Source organism: Pelobates fuscus, chromosome 6, assembly GCF_036172605.1.
Source record: "Pelobates fuscus isolate aPelFus1 chromosome 6, aPelFus1.pri, whole genome shotgun sequence".
NCBI lineage: Eukaryota > Metazoa > Chordata > Amphibia > Anura > Pelobatidae > Pelobates > Pelobates fuscus.
The window spans coordinates 301,119,763-301,134,461 of NC_086322.1; the positions used below are offsets into that span (position 1 = coordinate 301,119,763).

The following is a 14,699-nucleotide window of genomic DNA, read 5'->3' on the forward strand; positions in this document are numbered from 1 at the left end:
CTATATACACTAACACAACACACACACACACACTACATACACTAACACAACACACACACTACATACACTAACACAACACACACACTACATACACTAACACAACACACACACTACATACACTAACACAACACACACTACATACACTGACACAACACACACACTACATACACTGACACAACACACAATGCATTCACTGACACAACACACACACACACACTATATACACTAACACAACACACACACACACTACATACACTAACACAACACACACTACATACACTGACACAACACACATATTACATACACTGACACAACACACACACTGCATACACTAACACAACACACACACGGCATACACCAACACAACACACACTCTGCATACACCAACACCACACACACACTGCATACACTAACACAACACACACTCTGCATACACTGACACAACACACACACACTCTGCATACACTGACACAACACACACACACTCTGCATACACTGACACAACACACACACTGCATACACTAACACAACACACACACACTATATACACTAACACAACACACACACACACACACACTATATACACTAACACAACACACACACTACATACACTAACACAACACACACTACCTACACTAACACAACACACACTACCTACACTAACACAACACACACTACATACACTGACACAACACACACACTACATACACTGACACAACACACTGCATACACTGACACAACACACACACACTATATACACTAACACAACACACACACACACACACACACTACATACACTAACACAACACACACACTACATACACTGACACAACACACATATTACATACACTGACACAACACACACACTGCATACACTAACACAACACACACACTACATACACTGACACAACACACATATTACATACACTGACACAACACACACACTGCATACACTAACACAACACACACTCTGCATACACCAACACAACACACACACACACTACATACACTAACACAACACACACACTACATACACTAACACAACACACACACTACATACACTGACACAACACACACACTACATGCACTGACACAACATACACTGACACAACACACACACACTATATACACTAACACAACACACACACACACTACATACACTAACACAACACACACACTACATACACTAACACAACACACACACTACATACACTAACACAACACACACACTACATACACTGACACAACACACACACTACATGCACTGACACAACACACACTGCATACACTGACACAACACACACACTATATACACTAACACAACACACACACACACACTACATGCACTAACACAACACACACACTACATACACTGACACAACACACATATTACATACACTGACACAACACACACACTGCATACACTAACACAACACACACTCTGCATACACTAACACAACACACACTCTGCATACACTAACACAACACACACTCTGCATACACCAACACAACACACACACGGCATACACTAACACAACACACACTACATACACTAACACAACACACACACTACATACACTGACACAACACACACACTACATACACTGACACAACACACACACTACATACACTGACACAACACACACACTCCATGCACTGACACAACACACACACTGCATACACTGACACAACACACACACACTATATACACTAACACAACACACACACACTACATACACTAACACAACACACACACTACATACACTGACACAACACACATATTACATACACTGACACAACACACACACTGCATACACTAACACAACACACACTCTGCATACACCAACACAACACACACACGGCATACACTAACACAACACACACTCTGCATACACCAACACCACACACACACTGCATACACTAACACAACACACACTCTGCATACACTGACACAACACACACTCTGCATACACTGACACAACACACACTGCATATACTAACCCAACACACACATTCTGCATACACTGACACAACACACACTCTGCATACACTGACACAACACACACTGCATACACTAATACAACACACACACTACATACACTGACACTACATACACTGACACAACACACATATTACATACACTGACACAACACACACACTGCATACACTAACACAACACACACTCTGCATACACCAACACAACACACACTCTGCATACACCAACACCACACACACACTGCATACACCAACACCACACACACACTGCATACACTAACACAACACACACTCTGCATACACTGACACAACACACACTCTGCATACACTGACACAACACACACTCTGCATACACCAACACCACACACACACTGCATACACTAACACAACACACACTCTGCATACACTGACACAACACACACTCTGCATACACTGACACAACACACACTGCATATACTAACCCAACACACACATTCTGCATACACTGACACAACACACACTCTGCATACACTGACACAACACACACTGCATACACTAATACAACACACACACTACTTACACTGACACAACACACACACTACATACACTGACACAACACACACACTACATACACTGACATAACACACACACACTATATACACTAACACAACACACACACACATGCACACTACATACACTAACACAACACACACACTACATACACTGACACAACACACATATTACATACACTGACACAACACACACTGCATACACTAACACAACACACACTCTGCATACACCAACACAACACACACACGGCATACACTAACACAACACACACTCTGCATACACTGACACAACACACACTCTGCATACACTGACACAACACACACTGCATATACTAACCCAACACACACATTCTGCATACACTGACACAACACACACTCTGCATACACTGACACAACACACACTGCATACACTAATACAACACACACACTACTTACACTGACACAACACACACACTACATACACTGACACAACACACACACTACATACACTGACATAACACACACACACTATATACACTAACACAACACACACACACACATGCACACTACATACACTAACACAACACACACACACTACATACACTGACACAACACACATATTACATACACTGACACAACACACACTGCATACACTAACACAACACACACTCTGCATACACCAACACAACACACACACGGCATACACTAACACAACACACACTCTGCATACACCAACACAACACACACTGCATACACTAAAACCACACACACACACTGCATACACTAACACAACACACACTCTGCATACACTGACACAACACACACACTCTGCATACACTGACACAACACACACTGCATATACTAACACAATACACACTCTGCATACACTGACACAACACACACTCTGCATACACTGACACAACACACACTGCATACACTAATACAACACACACACTGCATACACTAACACACACACTGTATACACTAACACAACACACACACTGCATACACTAATACAACACACACACACTGCATACACTAATACAACATGCACTCTGCATACACTACACACTAACCCACTCACTGCATCCACTATACTGACACACACTCTGCATTCGCTACATATGCACACTCTGCATTCACTACACTAGCACACACTCTGCATCCGCTACACACTAACACACTCTCTGCATTCACTACACATTAACACTCTGCATTCACTACATTAGCACACACTCTGCATCCGCTACACACTAACACACTCTCTGCATTCACTACACATTAACACACTCTCTGCGTTCACTACACTAACACACTTTCTGCGTTCACTACACTAACACCCTTTCTGCATTCACTACACTAACACACTTTCTGCATTCACTACACTAACACACTTTCTGCATTCACTACACTAACACACTCTCTGCATTCACTACACATTAACACACTCTCTGCATTTATTACACACTAACACACACTCTGCATTCACTAAACTATGCACACACTCTGCATTCACTAAACTATGCACACACTCTGCATTCACTATACTAACATACACTCTGCATCAACTGTACACACAGCATCCACTACACAAACATCTTGTATTCACAGTACACACACTACATCCACCACAAATTAAAACACTCTGCATTCACTATACACAGACACTGCGTCTAATACACACGCTACATCCACTACAGACACTGCATCCACTAAACACATTTCATCTAGTACATACAAAGACTACATCCACTACACAAACACACACTACATCACTGTACACACACTACATCCACTACTCAAACACTCTCTGCATTCACTACACATTAACACTCTGCATTCACTACACTAACACACACTCTGCATCCGCTACACACTAACACATCCTCTGCATTCACTACACATTAACACACTGCATTCACTACACTAACACACACTCTGCATCCGCTACACACTAACACACCCTCTGCATTCACTACACATTAACACACTGCATCCGCTACACACTAACACACACTCTGCATCCGCTACACACTAACACACTCTCTGCATTCACTACACATTAACACACACTCTGCATTCACTACACATTTTCACACACTCTGCATTCACTGCACACTATACTGACACACACTCTGCATTAACTGTACACACAGCATCCACTACACAAACATCCTGTATTCACAGTACACACACTACATCCACCACAAATTGAAACACTCTGCATTCACTATACTCAGACACTGCGTCTAGTACACACACTGCATCCACTAAACACATTTCATCTAGTACATACAAACACTACATCCACTACACAAACACACACTACATCACTGTACACACACTACATGCACTACTCAAACACACTTTGCGTTCACTATACACACTGCATCCGCTACACAAACACACACTCTGCATTCACTGCACAAACAGTATCTAATACACACAAACACTACATCCATTACACACATTCTAATTCACTTCCACTATACACACCACATTCAGTCCCGCATCATTGTCAGCGGACTAGGTAGGGCGTGGGCGGGCCCGGGAGGGGGCAGAGGGCGGGGGGCCCAGACCTTAGGCTTTGTCAGGGGCCCCACAATTTCTGATGGCAGCCCTGTGTGTCTGAGTGTATAACAGAGCTCCACAGTAATAATACTCCCAGTAATGTGTCTTGAAATGTGTTTAGAAATCAGTCTGTGTAAATAAGAAATAAGGTTAACATGTAGCACAGAAAGCCCTATGTAAATGGCACATTAGATTGTAATCTCTTTTACACAGGGCCCTCATTACCTCTTGTTCCTGTATGTCGGGCTTGTTTTGCCACAATTCATTCCTTTTTTACTGCACTGCGCAATGTGTCAAAACTTTATAGATCTCTATTTTTTTTTTTTATTATTCAATATCATTCTACGCTAGATGGACTCAAAGTACCATAACAAACCGTTTTTGAGCGGTGTGATACAAAGCAGGTTTTTCCTTTCCCTCGTTATTCTGATAAAGCTGTGGTTTTATTTCCTTATTATTGGAACAAATCTGTTCAGCAGCCAGGATTGGTTGTGATGCACGTTATCTCGGCCCCGTGCTTTCCCTAAAATAAATGCCTAGTGACCTCATTTGCCTTGCCAAACAGACACCATTCTCATTACGGCCGTTTAATGCCACAATATACAGTTAATCATGGCTAAATCCACGTGCTCACGAAGAAAAAGGGAATTGATTGCAAAGAGAATTAAAGATTAGTCCGTCTGCATGGATTCTGTGAGCCTGGCTTTCATAACGAGTAATCAAGTAACGAAAACGGACTGAGATGTAAATAAATACAGGGGCCGGCTTTGTACAAAGACTGTGATCTTAAAACCAGATGCTGTCCTTTAATGCCCGCTTCTCGCTTTCTGCACTTTAACATGATTAACGCCTTGTAATTGACCTGTCGTAACATGGGGATCCCAGTCAGCTGTCCAAGATACATCTTACCACATAAATGGTAAATTTGTTGGCACTTTATAAATACTAATAACAACCATATTCTCCGTGGAATCATTATTAATCTTGTAGTATCATTTTTGCCAGCTCTGGAATATCCTCCTTTGAAACCAATTATTTGGTTTGCTTTTAGCACATGTTTACACAAATATGTATATTTAAGCGTTATGTTCTATTTTGCTACACGTTTTCTTCTGATAATTATAATTTTATTTGCAGAAGGAGGGTGTGAGATATGTAAATCCTCTAGACCAGGGGTTCCCAACCAAGTCCTCAAGTACCCCCTAACAGTTCAGGATTTAGGGATTACCTTGTTGTTTTTTTAATTTCTTTCTAAAAACACAACCAGGTAATCCCTAAATCCTGGACTGTTAGGGGGGTACTTGAGGACTGGGTTGGGAACCCCCGATCTAGATTATGGAGCAAGCTTCAGAAATCTGGACTGGTTTTAGGGGTGGGGGACAAATTCTGCTCCTACAGGAGTTAGCATAATTGCTGCTTAATAGGTGCTGGTCCTGGGGGCCTTAGTCAAACGACATTGTCTATTCTAGCATCTGAAAGGCAGACCTTTCAACATTTCAGCTCTTACTGGGGTCTTCGTCAACATAGTTGGTCTATCACTCTAATGGTAGAATGAAGGCACTGTGCCCATTGCTTTATGTCCTTCTATAATCGTATGAGGAATTTGGAATGAGTGTATGTAATGAGTTCTACCTCTCAAAGTCTAACTTTTTTATCTTTGCCCCATTGCAGGCGATCAGCTCGGCCATCAGTCGTATAGTCCTGCACCCAGTGGAATTAACGAGTCACGCAATCGGCAGGAGTATCCGTAACTTAATGAAGGAGATTCCCAGCCAGTGGCAGCCTCTGATCTTCCTGTTGGTACCTTTGGTCTGCGCCTCGTCGGTGGCTGTCGCCTATTTGAGGAGGAATCAGAGGACTATAATCACGTGCCAGACTCCCCCCATTAACTCCAAGACAAAAGGCACAAAACGGGCAATCAAACCGAAGACACAGGAGACCACCATGGCGAAGAGACTGAGATAGGAAACACAACAGCAGGTCCTACAGCGGCTTCCAGGACTGCAAACTGAGACTTCCTAGAGAAACCGATATTTAAACAGATAATTCCTTTTATTCAACGCTAGCAAAAAGAGCCAGGGCGCTGGAGATTATAATGGATTAATGCAGATTGTTTTAGGAACACACGAGGAAGCTCGATTTTCTGTACAATGTGTACTTTAAACACAGATAGCTGAACTTTTTTTTAAGCACAAGGCAGTGCAGCTGCTATCAGTATGTTCGTATTACATGTTCCGGTATTTATATCATGTGTTTGGATTTAAGACATTGCTTGGCATGAAAGGATTATTGGCGTGATTTAGGGAATCTCTGCTGTATAGTAACCTTTAAAGCTCTGACATAATCAGTAGTGTTGTACAATGGGGCTACGTGTTACTCTTTCTTTTAGACTGTCACAAATCCAAAGGGGTGGAGGAGGAGATATTTTTAATGTACAAAGAATGAAATGATGCTTTTCCATAAAGTAACATAACATTAAGATTTTATTGATCGGTGCTCCCTATTAAAACCTCTATTTTCTGAATAGTTGGTTAGTATTACGTAAGGTTGGAATTATTAGAAAGATGCACTAATATTTTTCCCCAATTTAGCGATCTTACCAGTTTAGGAATATTTTCATTCCAGATATTTAAATGTTCCCTTCGTGACACCACAGATAGATGTGTTGATAACAGGTTTGTTCCCTTGTAAGGATAGTCTAAGAAAATAAATTGTCTAAATACGTCTCCAACATTGGATGAATTGTCTGTTCCCGCTGCCCCTCAGCCCCGAAATACCACTTATGCCAGCTGATAACTCCTTTTCTTCCAGGGCAGACTGTGGGCAGGCAGTGGCACTGTGACCCTCTGACGTGTGAGGGCTGTGCACACATGAAATCCATATTTTTGAGTTACCTCTATGTGGGTGACTTAGACTGTGACCGTTAATCTGTACAGTTAGTAGCAGTTTGAAATCATTTAAATTGAGGCCGGTGTTTGCAGCAGAATGAAGTGTGAAACATTGATAAAACCACATGAATATACTGCACGTTGTGCTTTCTTTTAAAATGTTAGATTGGCAGAACGTGCCAGCCCTTTATTCATAGTGAATGGATCCACATGGTCCGGCCATGGATATAGGGTTGGAATGATTTGTGTGTTACAGTCTGGCGAAAGTTGTTTACTGGTCGTTTAATAGATGGCAATTAGTATATTTCATTGTGTTCTGGAATGAAGAATATGTCACTGGCCTGAATTAATCCAATTATCAATGAGAACTCGCTTTAATTATGTTGTGGATGGGGAATTTGGATGATGTTAAAACAAGACCATCCATAGCCCGTTTATGGGATTTTTGGGAGACCCTACCTGTTGCATGGGGATCACATAGCTTTCAGTGACTGTTATATAGTGTAGGGTCCTTAGTTGTTCTTCACCCCAAAGCCAGGCCTGTTGTCCTACATATATGTGATTGCGTGAGTCTTGCGTCTGTCATCAGCAGTAACAGAAATCTTAATAAATAGTTTTTGTGTTTTTTATTCTTTTTTCTTGTCCTTGAGAAAAAAAACATCCATTCAGCCTTCTGATGTTTTATAAACCACAACAGCTATTTATTCTGCTACAGCTGGATCCCAAGAATTTACTAGGCACTGCCAAAATAAGCAGTAAACATTCACGGCTGAGACGCAAGAGCTTGATTTGTTGTCGAAAAGAAGTCCTACCATCCAGCCACGGCATCACGTAGGCCATGTGATTCTGTCTTTTATTTAATTCCCAGTTCTTTTAGCTGAAAAACACCGCAATGGACACCTGTTGAAAAGTCCATCTCTGCTTACCTTCTTAGCTACTGTAATATAGGGTGACGTTAAACGATTAATGGATCAATCAAGACACTAAATTATGAAAACTACAGTTTCCTATTCTTCTTCTAACTTACTGCCAAGAAAATGCTCATTATAGTATCAGACGATCAATGGCAGTGTAGCAAGTAAGAACCACAGATGATTATATTACAATGTGATTTTATTTCACGTTCTTTCTTTGTAGACTCTCGCTGGGTAAGAGACTGAACAAGGTTTATAAAGCAGCCAGGTGAGCCGTACAGACGTATACAGGAAGGGGAATTTAATACTTGGAGGTAAAGCCATATTATCGGTATATAGAATTAAACAAGCTGGTACAGTTTCTCCGAATTCACAAATGGTTATTCACTAAATGCAACATTGTAAGAAATAGAATTCCGAACTGCAAAATTAAGGCTAAAACAGCCCGTTACATCTACAGTTACATCTTTTTTTTTATATTTTAGCCTAAATTTTAAATTTCCTTAAGTGCGATTTATCAGGAATCACATTTCTGCCTCAAATGAACTGGAAAGAACATTTCAATCAGCTGATTTTGAGAATCTGTTCAGTTTGGCTAGCATGTCCAGTCACAGTTTAGTAAACAGCCTGGATATATTTTGATGGAGAGGGGTCACCCTTAATGTCCGTAATCCAAGACAGGTGCTAATTTTCTGGTAAATACTCTGTGCCGTTGCAATAACACATACAGTCAGTAATGTTCCCAGTTTGCGATGATTCGGCAGCGTGTGGAGTGTTCATAGTGATGGGTTTAGCTATCTCTTTAAATAATGCAGGAAGGGGTGACTTCCCCTTGGGAGGCATTGTTTGCTTGTTTAACAGGACAGTCCGGGGCCTAAACAAGCAAACATTACAGACAATCATTCCTAATACGTTATTTTTAGTCTGAAACGTTCAGAAAATTCATATCCGGTCGTATAAACAGAGGATTTGGTTGCGTTAGTGTAAGCCATATTTGTAATGAAATTTACAAATGTTTTATTGTGTCCTGATGTGGGGAATTAGAGGAAAATCACCCTCCAAACAAAATAATTGTGAGTATCTACATATCCTTCCTGCAGCTTATTTGTGGAGCCAGAACAGCACTTTCCCATAATGTATTGTTCATTATCAGCATTATCTAGAAGAGCTGAAGCGTGTTTTAATGGGCTGTTCTCCATTCTAGAGCAGCCACAGCCAATTTATTAATGGGCTTTCTCTACCCGGACAGATAGGATTGTATTAAAGGGAAACAATAGTTATTTTCGGTATAAAGGTTCCCTTCCATCGCTGTGATCACCCCCCCTTTGCTCTGTAAAAGTGAACTTAAATATAGTTAACTTAACCTGTTTCTAGATGCAAGGCCTCCCTGCTGACATCACCTGCGAACTTGTCCAATCCAATGCTTCTCAGAGAACCACAGGGGACGAGAATGCCTGCGCTGCAAGACATTGTGCTCTTCCAATCCATAGCTGCTATGAGCAGGTCTCAATTGTATTCGGTTATGGAGATGGGATTGCATCTAATGGGCGTTGGGAAGACTGCCACCCGAGGTTTGTTTAACCGTTTAATATAAACATTGTTCTTACAAAACAACGATTCACATAACGGGATCACTGCTCGAAGCACTCCAGCTGATCGTTTAATTATTAAAATTTCTTGGTTATGGGGCAAAGAGTGTGTGGGCATTCTCTCCCCCTAGTTTATGTCTAAATATTTGAGTGGTTTGATATAGTCTGGTGCTCTCACACTGGTTACTGCTGCTGATGTCCTCTTTCACAGAATCGGAGGCCCTACAGCGAAGAATGGACAGTATCGGTCAGGAGAACCCTAGTTTCTGTGAATCATCTCGACCAGGGAGGAACATGATACAAAGTGGCTGTAGATAATTTTACAGGCTGCTCCCTTTAAAAACTACAGAATGTTCTGTTAACTAAGGACCATGACTATATAGTTTTTACGTTGATGTAAGGATATTTTATATTAATAGGACACTTGAAGCACTCCATGTTAATGAAATGATTTGGGTCCTTTTATTGGATAATGTAAAATATTGCTGTTCCAGTAAATCTGTGCTTTTTATATTGTGCCTGGAACACATCAGCAGTGACAGCCAGGAGAGGCACTTCTATAAACCTTCAAGATTTAATGATGCTGCGTGTTTAGTGCTCCTTATATATCAGCATCGTATTAGCCCTGTGTGACACTCACTGTGTATTGATTATGGGAAACCCTGGATTGGACCAAGATCACCATTTTATATCCTCATGGAGGAGAGCGAGACTATGCGAGGATTAAAGGGATAGTCTCTGCACCATAACAATTGCATTCTTCTGTACTGCATCCCTTGTTTCTTTGTAATGTTTCCCAGACCATGCTTGTCTATTACCAACGCTACTTCAGGATGCGGTGCTCACAAGGCAGAGATAAATAGTTTACCATTAACGTGAAAAATGCAAAAGCCAAATAAACGTTGTTAAAATGGGATTAAACAGTGTATTACATTGAAAGCGAAATTCACAAAAATAAAATCATAATGCCGTAATATACATCATCCCATTCAAAATAAATTAAAGGATAAAACCTCTATTTTACACAGTTTGGGATTAGGAGCCATTTTACATCAGTCAGAATATTTATTACCTTCATGCTACATAATGATGTGGCCATCGTTGGGGCTATTTGATTTTTGTTGCACAGAAATATGTCAGGTATTTACGCAACAAGGAATTGTGGGGAATTGCCCAGTCAGGTGAAAGCTTTAGGTCAATATTGAGAGTTAGAGCTTTTCTAGCTTGTTTTGGCCTGAAATTAGCAAGTTCTTGGTCAGTTCTCTACAGTTTCCAGTTACCAAACTAGTCTGCAACAGCCAGGCACTGCGCATGCACAGACTCTGCATGTCCCTAGATTACAGCCAGTTAATCAGAATCAATGTCCTTTAAATCCAGAATGAATAGATTCGCCCAGTCTTCACCTCTGGACTTGTATTCATTAAGTAAGCCCTGGAAGAATTAGTTCATTTGGGCGCAGAGTAAAAGGAATTTGATTTGGACGAAAAATAACATAACTCATTTTTGCACACTTCTCAATCATCTTAATTCTTTTTTTTTTATTGTGCAACAGAAGATCCACTTTAGGGGCGTGGGGTGTGGTAGATAAGAATATTTTTATAAACGCCATAATGTGAGAAAAATATATTTATTTTAAAGGGGGGTTACTAGAACATTAACAAAACCAAAACAAAAACCAAGGGCAGACTGTCACCCATTGCTTTTGGACTCAACGCCGCACACCTTTCGATGAAGCAATATGTTCAATTTTAGTGTCATTTTATTTGTCCGTGTTGCTGAATGCAGCATGGGATCCTGTGAGACCCTCCACTCCTGCTGCTCTCATGGCAGGAAGCACAGACCCCCCACACTGTACTTACTATCGGATAAAGACTTTCAGCTGGACTGAGTATATTGAATGTAATAAAAATAAAATGCCAACATTCTGTGTACACACTGGAAATACAGGATTCTTTTTTCTAGTCTTGCAGAGCTCCATTTATTAAAACCCCCCTAAGTGCTCGTTTCCCCCCCACCCCCCCGATACCTGGATTTACAGCCAGTGGATGCGCCAAGTCGAGTTTGCAGATATATTATTTTTGCACACTGAGCGCCTAGCTTGTTTGGATAATATATTTATATAAATATATAGTTATATCTATAAGTGGTATTTGCATTTAAGCATAACAGATCTTAGAGTATTAATTTCCAGACCGTAATATTTTCTATATTGTACAGTTTAATAGTCTTCATAAAACATCTTATCGGAGCGTCTTCCATAAAAATAGAATATTGACCCTCTGCGTAGAAGCAAAGCTCCCCGTTGACGTGTGATGAAGTCCCAACAAATACTCGGTCGAAGCCAATCCCCTGGAGGTGAACAATGATAGTAGGTGGTTCAGTTTAAGCATGTTGGAGGTCTTGGCACAGATCACACCTGCTGGCTATTCTCCGTGACATTCCATCCTGTGTCTGTGTCTCGCCTGTTGGCCAGTGATTAATATCCATGTTTAAATCTGAAACCCGTTCATTGAAGCCATCTTTTTCTTTCACATCGGAGAGAGTCCCATAAAGACCTAGCCAAGCCTGTGCATAATAAGCTCCTTGGAGGTGTTAACATATAGCATTTCAGAGAACATGAGATGGATACATAGTTGCATTAAATAATATATATATTTCTCCAATGCAAGGCTTTGTAATGGACCTAAAGCTGGCGGGGTTAGAATATACAGATGCTGTTAGAAAGTGACCGGGCTTGTCATGGTTGATTGGTTTGTTTGTTTTTTTTCCTCCATTCATGTCGCCCCAGGGGAGATGTCAGCAGTCCATTCACAATACTGTGTGTGAGGTAAGGGTCTTTACAATAAGTCAGCCTTCATCAGCCAATACCTGGGGCATTGTGGAAATGTCAGCCTACAACAGCCGTGCAGCTTCATTAGTCAGGAGAATCTCCTAATTTATCCAAAACGACATCTTCAAACCTAAAGAAATAAACAGAAGACAGTCTGTGTTTAAATGCGGGTCTCCCACTCACCCTGTGCTCTACTGGCCCAGGTGAACTCTGCTTTAAAACATCTTGGATGGATCAGGAGCCAACAAAAGACCTAATTAATGGTCTGTCTTTATCTTCCAAGAATGGTTAACGAGTCAGGACATATAATTATTTTTAAGCAAGACATCAAAGATTTCTAGTTAAAGGGACACTCCGGGCACCCACACACATTTGGTTACAATTAGTTTTATACCTTACGCAGAGCCCTTGCTACAGAAATTCAATTTTTGCTCCAATAAAAAGGCTGTACAAGTTATACGCATCATCTGCTTTCTGTAGATCATACAGCGATATTAAAGCTGACAGAACTCCAAAATGGTTTCATTTAGAAATATAGAAAAAAAAAAAACCTGCAAACTACTTTTACCCTGTGCAAATATTTCACTAATTGTTTTAATACGGCCAAACGCACGCTGTGCAGCTTTCCAAGAAGCCTCTGCTATGCACCATTACTTGCCGAGACATTTACGGTTTACAATATCTAAATATCTACAGCGTCTGCAGTGATCTGTCTCCAAGTACAGGATATACCTACATAATCATTTATAAAAAGGATTAAATGAACATTCCAGGTACTGTAATGGTTATGGTGCTAGGAATACCCAGTCTCCACCACTCCAATTAGTGAAACCATTTGCAAATAACTTAACAAGTTCCTGGAGGCTACGGCCAATACAATGTAGTGGTTATGGTGCTTGGCGTATTCTTTGCGTCCTTATTTTGGAGCCGAATTGCAGGCGGTTTATCACTGAATTTCCTAATCCCTGCTGTTAAAGGCTGGGAATAGTACAGAGACCATGGGTTGTCACCAGCCCCTCAGAGGAGAATCTCAAATCCTCAGATGTTAAATCCATGTCAATATTAGTATAGCTTACATGGATGAAAATAATCTGCTGGGAAAATGGCCTTAAAGCAGATTTAATATCCTAGATTTAAGACTAAAAGTCATATTAGCACGAAGCCTTGATTTCTTGTTCCTGTAATGTGTAATTATAATTTACATTAATGTTCTATTTAGCAGCTGAAGAGGGCAGACTTGGACATGCGTGGGTCAGCCCTTCCATTAAAGGAGTCCTAACTTTAAAACCACGATTTAAAATCCCTTAAAAATGCACATTAAACAGCCTCTTAATTAAAAATGGACCAATCTCCCGTGACCTTGCAGTTAGACCCTATTCATCATG

The 14,699-nt window shown here is 40.8% G+C and overlaps 2 protein-coding genes across 2 annotated transcripts in view; one reads left to right on the forward strand and one right to left on the reverse strand.

The window, feature by feature from the left end:
• Nucleotides 1-8,078, forward strand: part of LOC134615166 (chloride channel CLIC-like protein 1) — a 104,306-nt gene extending 96,228 nt beyond the window's left edge. The window contains exon 4 of the mRNA XM_063459630.1: nt 6,765-8,078. Within this exon, the coding sequence (XP_063315700.1) occupies nt 6,765-7,058 (294 nt within the window). The 3' untranslated portion in view covers nt 7,059-8,078. The remainder of the gene's footprint in view (nt 1-6,764) is intronic.
• A 4,014-nt stretch (nt 8,079-12,092) lies between these two features.
• Nucleotides 12,093-14,699, reverse strand: part of EDN3 (endothelin 3) — a 49,845-nt gene continuing 47,238 nt past the window's right edge. The window contains exon 5 of the mRNA XM_063459631.1: nt 12,093-13,444. The gene's annotated coding sequence lies outside the window, so the exon portion shown is untranslated. The remainder of the gene's footprint in view (nt 13,445-14,699) is intronic.